This window comes from Salvia hispanica, chromosome 1 (assembly GCF_023119035.1).
Source record: "Salvia hispanica cultivar TCC Black 2014 chromosome 1, UniMelb_Shisp_WGS_1.0, whole genome shotgun sequence".
In the NCBI taxonomy this organism is placed as follows: Eukaryota; Viridiplantae; Streptophyta; class Magnoliopsida; order Lamiales; family Lamiaceae; genus Salvia; species Salvia hispanica.
In genome coordinates, this window is record NC_062965.1 from 1,082,647 (window position 1) to 1,102,022 (window position 19,376).

Consider the following 19,376-nt stretch of genomic DNA (forward strand, 5'->3'; position numbering starts at 1 on the left):
CCCATTCGAAAAAACCTTCAAAACAAGATCAAAATTGTTATAATCCATCAAAATATATGTATGGTTACCATAATGCATAACCCTGTTCAATGATATCCTATACTAATAATCTTTCAAAATAGAGAATTTGTAAGTCCATTTCATTTTTCAAACACTGACCAATATATAACATACCTCACAAATGTCATCTTTGCAAGGCAATCATCTTCTTCTCCAAAATCACCACTCAACTTAAAGTTTATCCATTTTTCCCTTCTCTAAGGCAATCTGATTCAGACAATCATCACAACTTGCAAAAAGAGCGAGGCGACAAAACAAGATCATGTTGGATCAGCATTAATTGATTAGGAAACAAGAAGTGAACGGGTTAAACAAAAGGGTGAGATGAATAAAACAAGTGCAACAACATCTATTCTGAATCAGCATTCATTTTGATCATGTCTTCAACCAAATATATATCCAGTTTCCACTATAATTAGAAACTTTATTCATTCAATTGGAGAAAGACGAGTAATGCAATGAATCAAATCATGTCCGAAACAGTGCAGATTCTGCAGAATGTAGTTGAAGGTCTTTTATGGCAAACAATGAGATTTAAAAAGTTTTAGAGAGAGATCCATCTCTGCTATTGTGAAGCAGGCATCAAACTAAGGATATATCCTGACCAAAGCTTATTAAAAAGAGTAGGCAATATATCTTCAAACTGCTTAATCCTAGACGAAAGCAATCTGAACAGAACACCAAATACACAATGAGACAAATTGAACAAGCAAACTAAAACCACCCTCAGCTTCCATTGAACTATTCACATAATAACACAATCCAACTGTAATTGAAACGTCCAACCACAAATTGCAAAATACAAATTTCACTTAGTTTTCATTTGATCATGAAAAAATTGCTAAACAAATCATTCATTCATCTCAAAACACTTAGTTATCAAGTTTGTAAATACAGAGTCATCTTTTTATTTACACAATATGAAAAATCTTACTTACTTGCCACGAGTTTCAAATGTGGTTGCCATCAACCTTGATTCTGAGCTTGGGGTAGTGGTTGCGCCACCCCGAATCAATACTTAGATTTGGACAATTTTGAATTCTTAATTCTTCTAATTTAGTGAGGAGCTTCAGTGCATCCACAGAGGGCAGACACCTCAACTTTTTCCAGCCACACAGCCCTAGATCTCCGCACGATGCCATCCACGCCAAACCTGACCCAAATTCCCATCACCCTAGATCTCTGCACCTCTATCGTGGAATTCCAGCCCCCATGCGAAAAGAAGCACCGGACCGCCCTGTTGGACACAATTCTCATTATAGAGGATATAGTAGTATTAGAGACTTTGAATGTCCATTTCATTTTCCAAACACTGAACAATAATAACACACCTCATAAAAATGCCATATTTGCATGGCAACCATCTTCTTCCCCAAATCACCACTCAACTCAAAGTTTACTCATCTTTTCCCTTCTCAAAGGCAATATGATTCATACAACCATAAATCATCAACTTTCATAAAGAGCGAAACGACAAAACAAGAACAAGATCATTTTTCTTCTTTTTCTACTTTTCCGGTCCTAGCTAGCTATCTCTCTACTGATTCCAAGTTCTTGAAAGTGAGACATGATTGACCAAACACACAAGTTTACAAGCATATCAGAGGAGCACAAGTTTACAGTCATTGCAGCACTTTGACAAATTTGATTAGTGAAAGCTGTTTTTCGGCACATGAGAAGTGAAAGGGTGACATGAATAGAAACAATGTATAACAAGAAAACCTCTGCTCGGTATTCTGGATCAGCATTCATTTTGACAATGTCTTCAACAAAATATATATCCAGTTTGCTCAAAAATTAGAGGCTATACATGTTCAATAGGAAAAAGACGAGCAATTCTGTCCGATATAGTGCATATTCTACAGAACGGAGTAAAAGATCTTTTATGCAAACAAGCAGGAATGAGATTTAACAAGTTTTAGAGATAATTCATCTGTGCTCTAGTGAAGCAGGCTTCAACCTAATAATATCATAACCAAAACTTATTAAAAAGAGAAAGTAATATATCACCAAAAAAAGAGGATATTGTCATCATGAAAAGAGCATGACTGACCTACATTTGAAGCCGCTTCGTCACCAACAAACACACAAATTAAATCTGGTGACGTAATGATCAACCTCTGTTTGTGGAGCGTGCAGACTTTGGCAGTAATGATCCGAGGCCTGCACTTGTCAAGAGAAAGAGCAGTTTCAACTTTGCAAATACAAAGCCATCTTTTAATCAGCACAATATGAAAAATCATACTCCTGGAGGTTCAAATGCGCTTGTAATCAACCATGATCTGGAGGTCGGGATGGTTGTGCCACTCTGGATCAATACTTAGTTTTGGACAATTATTAATATTTATGTCATCTAATTTAGCGAGGAGCTTCAATGAATCCACAGAGGGCAGGCACCTCAACTTTGTGCAGCCATGTAGATGTAACGTTCCTAGAGATGAGAGGTTTCCAAACCATTGCGGCAATTCTTCTATCCCTATATTCTTTAACTGTAACACAGAAAGAGAAGTGAAACGTTGACTTGATTGAGGCAGCCACTGCCAATTTTCCACCCCTCTTAATGTTAACCACTGAAGTGAGTTGCAACAGCCTACCAATATGCCATTAACAGTCTCATTAATGGCAACATTAATCTCTTCTGACCACTCCTCACTCACATCTATATTTAAATTCCACAATTTACCTAAATCCCAACTCTCAACACTACCAGCAGACATCAATTTAGGAACGCCTCTGATTGTTAAATCTTCGAGATTAGATGATTTAGCGAGGCAGTCAATTAGCATTGGTAGATTCGTTAGGCTCCTTAATCCCTCCAATGAGAGAGATGCAATTGTAGGGGCCCACAACTCTAGCATTTGACGTGGCAATTCCATCAGTTCTCCACAGCCTCTAATTCTCAGCCGGTGGACGGTTCCTTGATTTTCTCCTTCTCCGCAGCTTGGATTCCCCACCGACTTCAGATTTTTACACATATCTATACTCAACACCTTCAGAGAATTCAAGGTGTCCAGCCCATCTGGTAATGCTACCAACATATCACATCCAAAAATGCTCAATATTGAGAGATTGCGATGGTTATAGAAAAACCTCTTTGACAAACATTTCAAACTCTTTAATTGCCATATAGAGAGCGACCTTAAATTTGGCAAGTGTTCCAATGTTCCTCACATTCTGAGCACTTGTAGAGACTTATCTCAATCAAGTTATGAAGTGGTAAGCAAGAGCCATGAGCTTCACCCTGTAACCATGTTGGAAATCTTTTGCCTTTGTAATTGTTAATCTCCAACTCCTTCAGATTAGCATGAGGTCTCAGACCTTCCAACACACTATCATCATCTCTTACACCCAAACAATCCGATCCCCATTGAAACGCAATTCAGATAAGTGTTGCTTCCGAAATATATTGGCTTTCAGAGCCTCTTCCTTGTTAAGCACCCTCTCAAGATTTTTAACAGTTAATTTTCCATTGAGACAATTCAAATTTCCAAGTTCTTCAATATGGTAGCCCTTCTCTTCGCCCACTTTAAAGAAAGGTAGTGTTCGCAGTCTAGTTAATCTCCCAATCTCCGCAGGCAACTCAACATCATCGTGAATATATAGATGCCTCAAGTCAACCAAGTACTTCAAGGTGTTTGGCAGTTTCTGACCCCTGGCACTTGACGTTCTTAACGATTGCAAGTGACTGAGTTCACCAATCCACACCGGCAAGTCTTCAGTATATGTATTTGACAGATCAAGATTTCTCAAATGTATCAACTTTTTAATTGAATTGGGCAATTGATGCTCTTCTGAACTTTCACCAATAGTTAGATTCTGCAGACATTGGAAGTCTGAGAAATTGATACCAGAAGTTCCACCTTTCAAGATTAATGTACGCAAATGCTTCGTCACTTCTTTTGAAACATGACTTGATTCTGTTTTAAGAAACATGTATCGAGCTGGGGTTCTGTGGTCTGCATTATTAGATAAAACAGAATATGCAAGATCATGCACTAGATCGTGCATCACATAGCACACCTCTCCGTATGCATATTTCTGTGAAACTTGCAACAAAGAGTTTTGTAGAAGCACATTACAAAACATGTTTCCTATAGACTCCATATCATCTCCTTGCCTTGGTTGAAGAAACCCTTCTCCCATCCGTAGTCCAATCAGCTCAAGCTTTCCGATTCCATGACCTTTGGGGAAAATCGAACAATATGCGAAACACTTTTTGAGTGACGGTGAAGACAGATAATCAAAGCTCAATTTCAGTATATTTTTTATATTCTCACCACCCTTACCACCTGCAAGGCCTTTTTCATTGATCAATCGCCACTCTTCTTCGGGTTTACGGCGAAGCATACCCCCAACTTTACATTGGCAGCTAAAGGCAAACCCCCGCATCTTTTCGCAGTCTCTTTCCCAATCGTCTCAAATTCCGGTCGAACTTCTCCATTTCCATCAAAAGCCTTTGCTTTTATTATGGACCAGCAATCCTCATCTGATAAGCCATTTAAAGAATGAATATGAAATGGTTTAACAATTGAAGCAACATCTTAACTTCTGGTAGTGATGATAATACCATTTCCCATAGTTGAAGTAACTCCTGACATGGAATTTATAAAATTGTCCCATTTCCGAACATCTTCATTCCAAACATCGTCAAGAACAAGAAGATAAGTTTTTGCCATTAGAGCTTCATGAAGCATTTTCAGAATAGCTTCCCTATTCTGAACCCCTTCACCAATATCTGAAGGAGTTAATGTTGACAGGATTTTACTGAAAAGAATGATTGGATCAAAGGTTTGAGAAACATGAACCCAAAGAAATGATCCGAATCGAGCCTTCACCCTTTCATGGTTGAAGACTTTTTTAGTTAACGTAGTTTTCCCCATACCCCCATTCCCACAAGAGCAACGATGTAGAACATCCGTTTCTCTTCCTCAGGGTGTGTTGGGGTGAGCATGTCAACCAATTTATTCACAGCATCATCTCTTCCAATAAATATTGGATCAAGACTGAATGAATCAGTTTCAGGAGAAGTATCAACAACAGCTGGAAGTGCATTCGCAATAATGTTTTGAAAGCCAAGTTGTGTTGCATTGTTGTTGACAGACTCAAAATCCGCATTGATTTGTTTGATGGTATGAGCCATTTTAGAGCGACGTGAAATGCGACTACAGGATGAGAAGCATGATAGTACCTTATTCTTCAGCTTGGGATTGGGTGCATCCATTTTTCTCGCTTCTTTGTAGAGAAAATGATAGTTGAGTTCATCCAAAACATAATAAGCATCGAAAGCCACAGCTTCAAGTTTCCTCAACCACATCTTGACTGCTTCACCGGTGGATTTCGTCTCAGCGTCACTCAAGTAGGCTTGAATCATCTCCAAAGTTTCCTGCAGCTTTCCGGCTTCTTCCTCAAGACCTCGAAGCAGAGAGTACTCTTCCTTGAGAAAGTTGATCAGGTTTTGGACGACAACTTCGACGCCAGCTGTAGCAACGGCTTCCATGGTTTCGCAGAGAGAGATCAAAAGAGAGAAAATGCTTGCAAGTTTATATTCCAATATGAAGAATGCTAATAATATGTTTTTTTTTTCTTGACTAATTTATCGTTCACAGTTATAATTTCGGACAGAAGATTAAAGCTTGTGATCATCTCATCTCTAATTTTTATGAAAGATATATATAAAGGAGACCAGTAATTATAAATAATTACCAACAATTGCTTCCATTTGGTTCAATTATTCATTGTACATGATTGGTTTGGAATTAAAGGTGTGCATTGTGATTGGCTTAGAAGGTGACCAATCTTACCCGAGTGGTGATATTAACATATAGTCCATAAAAAGGATTAAGATAATTAATTAATATTGAAAATCACATTTTAGTGCATAAAATTTTAAATTCAACACAAACTCAACATGTGAAAGTGAACGACAAAAGTAGTGCAATTAGGGGTTCGCATTTGGGTTTCGGTTCGGTTTTTTGCCTAAATCGAACTAAAATCGAAAAACCAAATTTAGCTCAAAATCCAAACCGAACCGAACCCATAAAATTAAAAAAATAAAAAACTGAACTTCTAAAACCGAAATTAATTTTAAAAATAAGTATATGTTTAAATTATCACCAAGCGAACAAACACTAATTTATATAATCTTGTTATGGATTCGAGTTATTATTAGCTTAGAGTTTGTATTGTTAGCTAATTAGAGTTCGCCTGCAACTTTTTTTAATTAACTATTTTGTCATACTGACAGGGGAACTTATGAAATACAGATTTTTCTTGAGTAAATGATCATTTTTTTAATTCTTAGTGTTTTATTGTTCCTATATTTCATTACTATAATTTTTTTTCATATTTTATGATTTTTTTGAAATATAGAGACATTATTATAATAACAATAAATATTTTTATATGTGTAAAAGTAAATTTAAGGAGTTCAATAAATTCATAAATTATACATTGCATCCAACTAGGTAAAATTAGTACATATCTTTCGTTTTGTTTAATTAACTAATTCAACATTTCAACGATAATGTTGATAAAAATGAATATTTATATTATTTTTTATCTTGGTGCGGTGTTTTACTATTGAACTAGATGTATTCTTAGTTAAATGTTGTTGATGCGTGTTTGCATTAGATATCTAAAACATTTTAATAAATATATAGTAGATATTTTTTATTTTTCTGTTGATGCATAATAATTTTTATATGTTGTTTAAGTATGACCACTTTCTTTGTAACATATATGCAACAATATTCTAATCAACATTAGTGCTTGTATTATTTTATTTCTAAACTTATTTTTTTTAATTAACAGTTTGAAATTAGTAAGAAAAAAAATAAAATAGATTGTGTATAGCACGGGTTTGATATTCAATTTGAATTTGAGTCCACTGTGATAGAGATCTTTAAAACTTTGTTCATAATCCATTAAAAAAAAATTGGCGTTAGTAAAAAGAGGTGCTAAGTATTCATCAATATCCTTAATTATTCTCAATCACTTCATAATTGACCTAAGAACAGAAAAATACAGAATAATATCAATTTATATATGATATCGTCTTAGAAGATTTTAGTATAGTAATACTCCCTTTGGCCCACAAAAGATATCACACTTTCCTTTTCAGTTTGTCCCACAAAAGATGTCACATTTCCCTTTTTAGAAAAAGTTCACTATCACATGAATATAAAAATTATATTTTCTCTCTCCGTTTAACACACAAACAAAACCTCCTAAAATCCTGTGACGTCCCACAAGTGTGACATCTTTTGTGGGACGGAGGGAGTAGTTAATAACTTTTATGTACCAAAATATATTAGTATATTGATTTATACGTATAATATGATACTTCATCTACCCCTAGTAGAGATATTTCTTTTGGATACTCCCTCCGTCCCGGCTAAGATAACACATTACTTAGCCGGCACGGGATTTTAGGAGTTATTGATTAAAGTGTTTAATTGGAGAGAGAGAAGATGGGTGTAAGTATTAAAGTAGAGAGATAAAGAAAGATGGATATTTTAATAGGAGTGAGAAAAAGTGGTTGAGTGTATTAATTGGTGAGAGAAAGTTACCAAAAAAGGAAATGTGTCATCTTAGTTGGGACAAATTAAACTAAAAAGGAAAACGTATCATCTTAAGCGGGACGGATGGAGTATAAGATTTAAGAAAGCTGTATTAATTGAGTTAAGGAAGGGAAAATCAAAATTAGAAATGTATAGATTTGATACAATAAAGTTACCTTAATGTATAGCACGTTGACGTTGCATTCTAAATTTAAATCAACAGCTATGTATTTCACCAAATTGAATATAACATTAACTAGTAAATTCGTACTATTACAGCTTGCACATATATATATAAAAAAATACTTTACATTTAACGAGATTTTTTGAAACCATAACTCATATAATTAAATTAGTAAGTACATTAATATAAGAAACGGGTCCACATGCACATGCTAGGTCCTGGTCAATTGGGACATAAAATAAGAATTTTGATCCGAATTCAAATATTTTATAGTCTATATAAACTGAGATTCGTTGGCCCAAATAGATAAATTATCAAATAAATTAATGCAGTTAGCCAGTTGATGTTTGACGAAGTTAATCTCACAGTACAAGTTACAAACTCAGTAAATCAAATTGTTGTTATTTATTGTAGCACAATTTCCAAAAATCTAAACAATCATATAAAATAGGCAAATTAATTTTGTTATCTATCACAAAGATTTACACGATGACTTCTTCCTTGGAATGGAAAAAAATAAAAGTAGTGAACGGCGCTGCACCAGATTGAGTTGAGGCAAAATTATTTTAATAGGAGTATACATGTGGAGTATGTCATATTTATATTTATATGGGTAGGAAATATATATTGGGATTTATTGAAATGCAAATTCTAATTAGGTTTGATGATGCATTCAACTACAAAGAAGAACCTGCTTTGAATGAAATCATAAAATGGTAACTACAAAGTGACAACAATTTATTAATTTTTATTATACAAAGAATTACTCCCTCCGTCCCACTTTAGGAGTCCCGGTTGAGTTCGGCACGGGTTTTAAAAAATGTAAAGGAAAGTTGGTGAAAAAAAATAGTGGAATGCGGGTCTTACTTTTTTATATTAGTTTTATAATAAAATGTGAGTGGGAAAATGTTAATGGAATGTGGGACCTAATACCATTTATAAAATATTTCAATCGGAAATCCTAAAGTGGGACACCCAAAAATGATAAATCGGGAGTGCTAAAGTGGGACGGAGGGAGTAATAAGGAAGGGAATAGTCAAAACTGAAAATAGATCTGTCCTAAGTCCTAACACCTTTGCTAGGCTGCTAGCCAATGGGCCGTATATATTATGGGCCAGTAAGATTTTTAGTCGGGCCAATCGAAATAGTTATCCCATGAATTTGGGCTCCTAATTTACCCTTTTTTTTGTTGTCAGCTCTAGCAATTGTATTAAATTAATTAACACTATTTAGGAACTTTTTCATCCTAATATTCCTTAAAAGCAATATCTTGCTTCCCATAAGAATACACCATTTTTATCATTTTGTCCGTTCTATCAAAATAGCAATATTTATTATAGAAATATTTTTCCTCTCTAATGTCATAAACCTCAAAATCCTCTCTAATGTCACTTTTTCTATCTCTTTGTTAATTTACTCTGATCATAATAACTAGGTACTTTCCGGATCGACATATAATCCGAGAACGTTGGACGCTCTACGCAGTGCTCCCAAACATGAGACCGCACGGCCGCATGGCTCCCTGTGGGATGATTTCGCAATATGACGTCGAGGATCAAGACGCTACATGCAACTTAATATATATGATCATAAAGAAAATATGAATGCAAGGATTGCCTCAGATTAAACAAGGCAAATTGGCATATGTTGAAGACATTGTTGAAGGACTTGAGGCTGCACCAGCTGCTTTGGTTGGAATCTTTTATGGTCGGAATGTGGGAAAGCAGGTTGTTCTTGTGGCTCGTGATTGATCGATTTGGTACTTTCGATCTTGATATAATGGATGGTCAAGATTGATTCTTGTAATGTAATAAGACAATAATTTGTGTTAATTCTCAGCGCCATGAGCATTAATAGATCAGAGCTGTTTTTATATGTTTATGTTATAAACTATTTTCAATTTTTCATTCATTCAATTTTTTCACATAAACTACAAAATCAAAATGAACACGATGAGTGAATCTCCAAGCTACAAGATCAAACTTCTTTCTTCTTCAAATTGAAGATGACAATGAAATCTGTGATGTTGAAAAACAGAGGAAGCCCCAGAATCACACTAGTATCCACGGAGGTACTTCGAGTCGACTCCTGTACGCCTTGCCCGTTCGAGTGACCTTCAAAACAAGCCCAGAATTGTTTAATCCATCAAAGCATATGGTATATGCATAACTCTATTCATTGATATCCTTATACTAATAAGGATATAGTAGTATTAGAGAATTTGAAGGTCCATTTCAATTTCTAAACACTGGACAATAATAACATACCTAACACATGCCATGTTTGCAAGGCAAGGCAACCATCTTCTTCTCCAAATAACCACTCAACTCAAAGTTCACTCATCTTTTCCCATCTCAAGGCAATCTGATTCAGACAACCATATATCATCATGATGCATAAACAGCGAAACGACAAAACAAGAAATGTTCACAAGCCATATTTAGCCACATGAGAAATGTCCATTTTCACAAAAATTAGAGACTATACATATCCAATGAATCAATAGCAAAGCCAAATACATCCCTCGGCAAATCATGTCTGAAACAAAACTTGGCTTTTTAACCTAAGCAAAAGCTATTTTAAAAATTAAGTATTATATCATCAAAAAAGAAAAAACTGTCATCACGAAAAGACCATGACACAAATATACATGTACAACAACATAATTCTTATCGTAAGTACCAAACAAATCCAGTAATTAGAATCCCAGATTTTATACAGCATAAGCAATTGCAGAAAGTTCTATTCATATCCAAAATGTAGAAAGTAAAATTTCCAACATACTATACTTGTAATTCGGTAAAGATTGCAAATTATATTTGAAATCGTAAAAAATATTGACATGAAATCTAAGAACCAGCTGGCATGAACAACTCAACTTATTTTGGGCTTGGCCCAAAGCAAATCAATTGTAAGTTATGATCCATTATGCCAAATAAGAATTATGTTGGGCTTTGGTCTACTAGAAGGATTATGCTGCAATTTTGCCCATTTTACCCAATATAGTCTAGGATGATTACTTAGGAAATCCCTCTCCTATATGTGAGTTTCATATAATTATAATTGAATTTGAAGCATCTAGCTGGTGGTTATGACCAAAAGATAACTAGATCATTGGGTATTCAAATGTGGTTAATAGAAATCTAAAACTGTCATGACTTGACATATCATGCCAAGCAAATCATTTAACCAAACATGCCCAAATAATGATAAGATAGCAATATATGCATCCATCTAAGAAGCAAACAAGAAGAAACTCAGTTTTTGGCAGCTTCCAAGCTTGCACCTTTTTTGCAGTAATGACTCAAGGCTTGCATTTCAGGCTGCAAAACAAAGTCTTGCAGGTGTCAAACCAAATAGAGAGCAATCCATTGCTTCAATTTCCTCAACAGAATATGAAAATACAACTTGGTACGAGATTGAAACGCAATAGACATCAACGATGATTGTGAGACGGTGCTGATGGTCGAAACGAGTATCCATGGAGGTGCTTTGGGTCAACTCCCATACCAGAGCCGCCCCTGCCCGTTCAAGCGACCTTCAAAACAAACTCAAAAATGATTAAAATATCAAAATATATGTATGCTTAATGCATAACACTAATCAATGATAACCTATACTAATAGTCTTTCATTTGAAAGGATATAATAGAGAATTTGCATTTTTTCAAACACTGACCAAAAACATACCTCACAAATCATGTAATGCAAGGCAACAATCTTCTTCTCCAACTCACTACTCAACTGAAAGTCTATCCATCTTTTCCCTTCTCAAGGCAATCTGATTCAGACAACAATATATCATCAACTTTCATAAACAGAGAAACGAAAGAGTTAAATAGTTTCATAGATAATTCATCTCTAAAAGAACTTGGCATCAACCTAACCACAAGCTATTTAAAAGAATAAGCAATATATCAAAAAAAATGAAGAGACTATCACCAAGAAAAGATCATGACTTTCATCACAGTTTCTATGTTAGATGATGATGATGAGGAGCTTCTGAAGATTCTTCATTATCAACAAACATAGAAACTGTGTGATGTTGTGATGTTTCAACCTGAAGCAATAGTGTCGTCAAAGAGCTTAAATTCATCACAAAAGCATTCTGAATCGAACAACAAATAACACAAATGCAACTGTTAACACAAAATACAGAACACCAATGTCACTCAGTCTCATCTGATCACCAAAAAAAATGCTACACAACTCAACTTTTAGCAAACTTGAGGCATATTTCACAAATTAATATGATTTCAACGAAAATACATTAACCACAAAAATTTATGGAAAATACACACATACTTGGGCTTTTAAACAATCATGTATCATGTATCCAATTTAGGTCCAACAAAAGAGCTAATGATACTAACACAAAATAAGCAACGTAGATGAACAGAGAAACGACATAGTTACACTAAATAAACGGAATTGCTGCTGTTCACTAGCCACATCACTCTGAGAAAAGAGCAGAAGAAGAAGCAAAATGGTTAAACAAAAGAGTGACATGAATAAAACAAGTGCATAAACAACGTATAAGGGCAGCAGCTTTGAGACGAATAGTATGTGAAGGGAAGCATGTTTCCTCCATGTTACCATCTTTGCAAGGCAGCCCTTTCTTCTCCAAATCACCACTCAACTCAAAGTTTACTCATCTTTTCCCTTTTCAATGCAATCTGATACAGACAATCATATATCATCACTTTCACACAGAGTGAAAAGACAAAACAAGAACAGGAATTTTTTTTTTTACCTTTCCAGTCATAGCTAGCAATCTCTCTGCTGATTCCAACTGATACAAAATTGACCAAACACACAAGTTTTCAAGCCACATCACTCTGAGAAAAGGGCAGAAGAAGAATCTATGTTTAGGCACATGAGAAGTGAAAACGTTAACAAATATATCATCAAAAAAGAGAATCAATTTTTAGGCACATGAGAAGTGAAATGGTTAAACAATATATTATCAAAAAAGTGAATCTATTTTTATGTCACCATGAAAAGATCATGACTATCCTTCATTTGAAGCTGCTTCATCACCAACAAACACACAAACAATGTGACATTTTACCTCGAATTGATAGCATGATCAAACATCTTAAATCCATCACAAAAGCATTCTGAATCGAACACCAAATACAGAATCAGACAAATTGAGCGAGCAAACTAAATACTTACAACACACCAGTTTCACTTAGTTTACATCTGATCATGATAAAAATGGTAAACAAATCATACATTCATTCAAAATACTTAGACTCTTATGATCTACCTCTGTCTACACACTTTTTGCAGTAGTGATCCACAAGGTATGCACTCGTCTTGGCTGCACAAGAATGCGTTGTCAAGTGTCGAGTGATGAGAGGAGTTTCAACTTTGGAATAAAGAGTCATCTTTTTATCAACACAATATTGACTATCATACTACTTACATGCTATGAGATTCAGATGAGGTTGCCATCAACCTTGATATTGAGATTGGGATGGTTGCCATCAACATAATCTTAACTCATGAAGTGAGTTGCAACAGCCTTCCAATATGCCATTCACAGTCTCATTAATGCCAACACTCGCCTCTTCTGACCACTCCACATTCATACTTGTGTTGCCTCTTTGTTCAGACTCAAATTTTACATTGATTTGTTTGATGGCATGAGCCATTTTAGAGCAACGTGACATGCGACTTCCACTACAGGATGGCAAGCATGATAGTACCTTATCCTTAGGCTTGGGACTGGGTGCATGTATTTTCTTCACTTTTTTGCGGAGAAAATGATAGTTGAAATCATCCAAGACATAATAACCATAGAAAGCCAAAGCTTCAAGCTCCTTCAGCCATATCTTGACAGCATCAGTGATGGATTTCATCAGCACCACTCAAGTAGGCTTGAATCATCTCCAAAGTTGAATTTAGTGAGGGGCTTCATTGCATCCACAGAGGGCAGGCACCTCAACTTTGTGCAGCCATATAGATCTAACATCTTTAGAGCTGAGAGGTTTCCAAACCATTGCGGCAATTCTTCTATCCCTATATTTTCTAACTCTAAGCGAGAAAGAGAAGTGAGACGTTGAATTGATTGAGGCAGCCACTCCCAATTTTCCACCCCTCTTAATGTTAACTCTCAAGTGAGTTGCAACACCCTTCCAATATGCCATTCACAGTGTCATTAATGGCAACACTATTCTCCCTTGACCACTCCACACTCACATCTATATTTAAAGTCTTCAAGTTTACCTAAATCCCAACTCTCAACACTACCAGCAGACATCAATTTAGGAACGCCTCTGATTGTCAAATTTGTGAGATGAGATGATTTAGCGAGGCAGTCAATTAGCATTGGTAGATTCATTAGGCTCCTTAATCCCTGCAATTTAAGTTCCTCAATTGTAGGGGCCCACGACTCTAGCATTTGACATGGCAATTCCCTCAGTTCTCCGCAGTCTATAATGCTCAACCGACGGAGGGTTCCTTGATTTTCTCCTTCTCCGCAGCTTGGTTTCCCCATCGACTTCAGATTTCTACACCTTTCTATACTCAAGCTCTCCAGAGAATTGAGGGTGTCCAATCCTTCTGGTAATGCTTCCAACATATCACATTTTACAATCTGCAAGTATGAGAGATTGCGATGGTTATAGAAAAACTCTTTGACAAACATTTCAAACTCTTTAATCCCATATAGAGAGCCACCTTAAATTTGGCAAGTGGTCCAATGTTATTTCCTCACATTCTGAGCACCTCATTGAGTTTTATCCGAATCAAGTTATGAAGTGGTGAGCAAGAGCCTTGAGGTTCACCCTGTAACCATGTTGGAAATCTTTTGCCTTTGTATCCATAAATGGTCAACTTCTTCAGATTTGCATGAGGTCTGAGACCTTCCAACACACTCTCATCATTTCTTTCACCCGAACAATATGATCCCCATTCAAACCGCAATTCAGATAAGTGTTGCTTCTGCAATATATTGGCTTTCAGAGCCTCTTCCTTGTCACGCACCCTCTCAAGATTTTTAATAGCTAATCCTCCTTTGAGATTTTTCAAACTTCCGAGTTCTTCAATATGATAGCCCTTCTCTTCGCCCACTGTGAAGTAAGGTAGTGTTTGGAGACTAGTTAATCTCCCAATCTCCGCAGGCAACTCTACTATCTTTGATATAAAGATGCCTTAAGTTAACCAAGTACTTCAACGTGTTTGCCAGTTTCTGCGAAGACGACACACGTGATAATCTTAACGTTTGCATGTGACTGAGTTCACCAATCCACTCCGGAATGTCTTTAATAGATGTATTTGAAATATCAAGATATCTCAAATGTATCAACTCCCTAATTGAATTGGGCAACTCTGTCATATTATCATCATCGAGAGTTAGATTATGCAGACATTGGAAGTCTGAGAACAAGATATCAGAAGTTCCACTTTTCAAGATTAATGTACGCAATTGCTTGGCCACTTCTTTTGAAATATGACTTGATTCTTCTTCGAGAAACATGTATCGAACTGGGGTGCTGCCGTCTGCATTATTTAGATAAAACAGAAGATGCAAGATCATGCACAAGATCGTGCATCACACAACTTTCCACATTTCCATATATCATCTTCTCGTGCAACTTGTAACAAAGAGTTGTGTAGAAGAACATTGAAAAACTTATTTCCCACATCTTCCATCTCATTTCTTTCATCTGGTTGAAGAAAACCTTCTGCCATCCACTGCTCAATTACTTCTGCTTCTCAATATGGCGACCTTTAGGGAAAATTGAACAGTATGCAAAGCACTTCTTGAGAGATGGTGAAGGCAAATAATCAAAGCTCAATTTCAGTATTTTTTTTATTTTTTCAGCACCTTCGGCATCTGAAAGACAATTTACACTGATTAAGAGCCACTCTTCTTCGGACTTATACCGTCGAAGCACACCACCAACTACATTGGCAGCTAAGGGCAAACCTCGACATGCTTCTGCAATCTTTTTTCCAGTAATCTCAAATTGTGGTGGAACTTCTTCATTTCTATCAAAAGCTTTTGATTTGATTATGGACCAACAATCATCATCTGATAAGCCACTTAAAGTGAATTCAAGTGGTCGCACAATTGAAGCAACCTCTTGATTCCTAGTAGTGATGATAATGCCATTTCCCATAGTGGAAGTTACTCCGGACATGGAATTTAGAAAGTCGTCCCACTTTGTACCATCTTCATTCCATACATCATCAAGAACAAGAAGATATGTTTTAGCCTTCAGAGCTTCTTGAAGCTTTCTCAGGATAGCTTCCTTACTCTGACATTCATCACCACCATGTGAAGTCAATGAAGAAAGGATTCTTTTGAAAAGAATGATGGGATCAAAGGTTTGAGAAACATGAACCCAAAGAAGTGATCCAAATCGAGCCTTCACCCTTTCATGATGGAAGACTTTTTTAGTCAACGTAGTTTTTCCCATACCCCCCATTCCCACAAGAGCAACGATGGAGAACATCCGTTTCTCTTCCTCGGGGTATGTTTGGATTAGCATGTCAACTAGTTTAGGCACATCACATCTCTTCCAATGAAGATTGGATCAACACTCAACGAATCAGTCTCAGGGGAAGTATCTACAACAGTAGGAGGTGCGTTCGCAAGAATGAATTGAAGGCCAAGATCTGTTGCCTTTTTGTTCACACACTCAAAATCCATATTGATTTGTTTGATGGTATGAGCCATTTTAGAGCGACGTGAAATACGACTACTACTACAGGATGACAAGCATGATAGTACCTTATTCTTCAGCTTGGGAAGGGGTGCGTCCATTTGCCTCACTTTTTTGTAGAGAAAATGATAGTTGAGTTCATCCAAGGTATTATCAGCATGGAAAGCCACATCTTCAAGCCGCCTCAACCAGATCTTGACAGCTTGTGTGGTGGATTTCTTCTCAGCACCACTCAAGTAGGCTTGAACCATCTCCAAAGTCTCCTGCAGCTTTCCAGCATCTTCCTCGAAACCTCGAAGCAGAGAGTACTCTTCCTTGAGAAAGTTGATCAGGTTTTGCACAACAACTTCAACGCCAGCTGTAGCAACCGCTTCCATGGTTTCACAGAGAGAGATCTAAAGAGAGAAAATGATTGCAAGTTTATCTTCCAAGATGAAGAATGTCTGTAAACTTTTGGACTGTATGCTAATAATATTCTCTCTTTGAACTCTTTCTCTCATTCCCACGAAGCAAATTGAAATAAAATTAATGAAAGATATAATAAAAAAGTGCTGCAATTGTAAAAAAGTCCAACTATTGTCTTCCACTAAGTTTAATTAATTCATTGTGCATTATTAGTTTGGAATACAAGCTGTGCAGTGTGATTGACTTAGAATGTGACCAATCATTAATTAATATGGAATATTCTAATTCTCATCATGGGCATGATCGATCCAAAGTAGATCCAATTTATGCTGTGTTCCTTGGGCCCAATTAGAATTATGGACCATTTTGACTAATATTGGGCTTGGCCCGAATTGGTTACGTTTAGTGGACTTTTTTCAACTATCTAGCCCATTGAGTCTACAAACAATTGAAAAAAAAAATTGATCAGCCCGTAATTAATATTTTTTTTAAAAAGATATTTTCACAGTTATTTTATTATAAGATTAATTAATTTTTCAAATAGAATATTCCACCAACTTATTATATTCACATTTTCTTTACATTCTCCAAAATTCATACCAAACTAAATACCAAACTAAAGAGTGACATATTTTATAAATGAAAGGAGTAATATCATTTACTACTCTCTCCGTCTCATTCAAAATATTCACAATTCTTTTTTAGTTTGTTTTATTCAAGATGTTCATTTTCTATATTTAGAACTAAATCCCCCTCTCTTCTCTCCTTATTAAAATATTTAATCACTTTTTTCCACTCTACTTTCTATATTTAAAATCAAAGTGGACAATGATTGAGTGATGAAGAGAGTAAATAAAAATGCCAAACGAATCGGTAACTAGAATTCCAAATTTTACATTGCATTAACAATTGCACAGTCTTCTAAGGTGGCGTTCGGTTGCCATGACTAATAATCATGAGACTATCCATCTAAGATTAAGTTATGGGATTATTTTAGTTGGAAGGGGAGGCTATGACTAATAATCATGAAACTATTCATCTAAGATTAAATTGTGGGAGTCAATCTTATGAACCAAACATGATACATATTTAATCATGAGATTTAGTCTTGCCAACCAAACATATTCTGAGAGTATAACTTACTTGAATAGTCACCCATAAAACTTCCTTAATATTTTACTAATTAATAAGAACCAATAGAAACTGGTTCATTAATATTGCCATACTTGAGGGAAAGTTCTACTCTTGTTCAAAATATAGAAACTAAAATATTCAACATACAATACTTGGAATTCGGTAAAGATTGCAAATTATAAAAGATATTGACATGAAATCTAAGAAACAGCTGTCACGAATTACTCAACTTATTTTGGGCTTGGCCCAAAGTAAATTAATTTTAAGTTATAGTCCATTACGCCTAATAAGAATTATATTGGGCTTTCGTCTAGTAGAAAGATTATGATTCAATTTTGCCCATTTTAACACAATAAACTAGGAGATTTCCTTAGGAAATCCCTCTCCTATATTTATAATTTGAATTTGAAGCATCTAGCTAGTGGCTATGACCAAAAGATAACTAGATCATTGGGTATTCAAAAGTGGTTTATAGAAATCCAAAACAATCATGACTTAACATATCAATTCATGGCAAGCAAATCAATTAACCAAACATGCCCAAATAATGATAAGATAAGAAATATATGCATCCATCTAAGAAGCAAACAAGAAGAAACTCAGTTTTTGGCAGCTCCCAAGCTTGCACCTTTTTTGCAGTAATGACTCAAGCCTTGCATTTCAGGCTGCAAAACAAAGTCTTGCAGGTGTCAAACCAAATAGAGAGCAATCCATTGCTTCAATTTCCTCAACAGAATATGAAAATTCAACTTACTTGCGACGAGATTGCAACGCAATAGCCATCAACGCTGATTGTAAGACGGTACTGATGGTCAAAACGAGTATCCACGGAGGTGCTTTGGTCCTACTCCCATACCAGAGCCGCCCCTGCCCGTTCGAGCGACCTTCAAAACAAACTCAAAAATGATTAATCCATCAAAATATATGCATGCTTAATGCATAACCCTAAACAATGATCTCCTATAGTAACAGTCTTTCATTTGATAGGATATAATAGAGAATTTGCATTTTTTTGAAACACTGACCAAAAACATATATACCTCACAAATCATGTATGCAAGGCAACAATCTTCTTCTCCAACTCACTACTCAACTAAAAATGTATCCATCTTTTCCCTTCTCAAGGCAATCTGATTCAGACGACAATATATCATCAAAAAAATGCTACACAAATAAACTTTTAGCAAACTTGAGGCCTATTTTCACAATTTACAGGAAAAAACCAAAATAGATCATAAATTAATATGATTTCAACGAAAATACATTAACCACAAAAATTTATGGAAAATACACACATACTTAGGCTTTTAAACAATCATGTATGATGTATCCAATTTATGTACAACAAAAGGGCTAA

General features: G+C 35.6%; 3 protein-coding genes across 8 annotated transcripts in view; all 3 read right to left on the minus strand.

Moving 5' to 3' along the window:
* LOC125200936 (disease resistance protein RGA2-like) overlaps positions 1-19,376 on the minus strand; it is a 47,935-nt gene that overhangs the window by 23,661 nt on the left and 4,898 nt on the right. For 4 of the 6 annotated variants that reach the window (XM_048098781.1, XM_048098778.1, XM_048098776.1 and 1 more), the window contains 3 exons: positions 19,060-19,149; positions 18,774-18,903; positions 18,475-18,684 (listed from right to left, as the gene is read on the minus strand). The exons of 1 other annotated variant lie outside the window; for it this stretch is intronic. The gene's annotated coding sequence lies outside the window, so the exon portion shown is untranslated. Of the gene's footprint in view, positions 1-18,474; positions 18,685-18,773; positions 18,904-19,059; positions 19,150-19,376 lie in introns of those variants that run through there. One more of the 6 variants, XM_048098779.1, reaches the window with a different exon arrangement.
* On the minus strand, positions 2,316-5,557 carry LOC125209886 (putative disease resistance protein RGA3). The gene is made up of 7 exons (XM_048109463.1): positions 4,927-5,557; positions 4,628-4,795; positions 4,410-4,546; positions 3,415-4,272; positions 3,232-3,301; positions 2,655-3,088; positions 2,316-2,549 (listed from the first exon to the last, which is right to left on the minus strand). The coding sequence occupies exons 1-7, from the start codon at positions 5,555-5,557 to the stop codon at positions 2,316-2,318; spliced, it is 2,532 nt and encodes an 843-aa protein (XP_047965420.1).
* Positions 13,295-16,857, minus strand: LOC125209928 (putative disease resistance protein RGA1). Its single transcript, XM_048109507.1, has 7 exons — positions 16,549-16,857; positions 15,640-16,333; positions 14,995-15,311; positions 14,538-14,945; positions 13,996-14,406; positions 13,751-13,942; positions 13,295-13,642 (listed from the first exon to the last, which is right to left on the minus strand). Exons 1-7 carry the CDS (start codon positions 16,855-16,857, stop codon positions 13,295-13,297), a joined length of 2,679 nt encoding a protein of 892 aa, XP_047965464.1.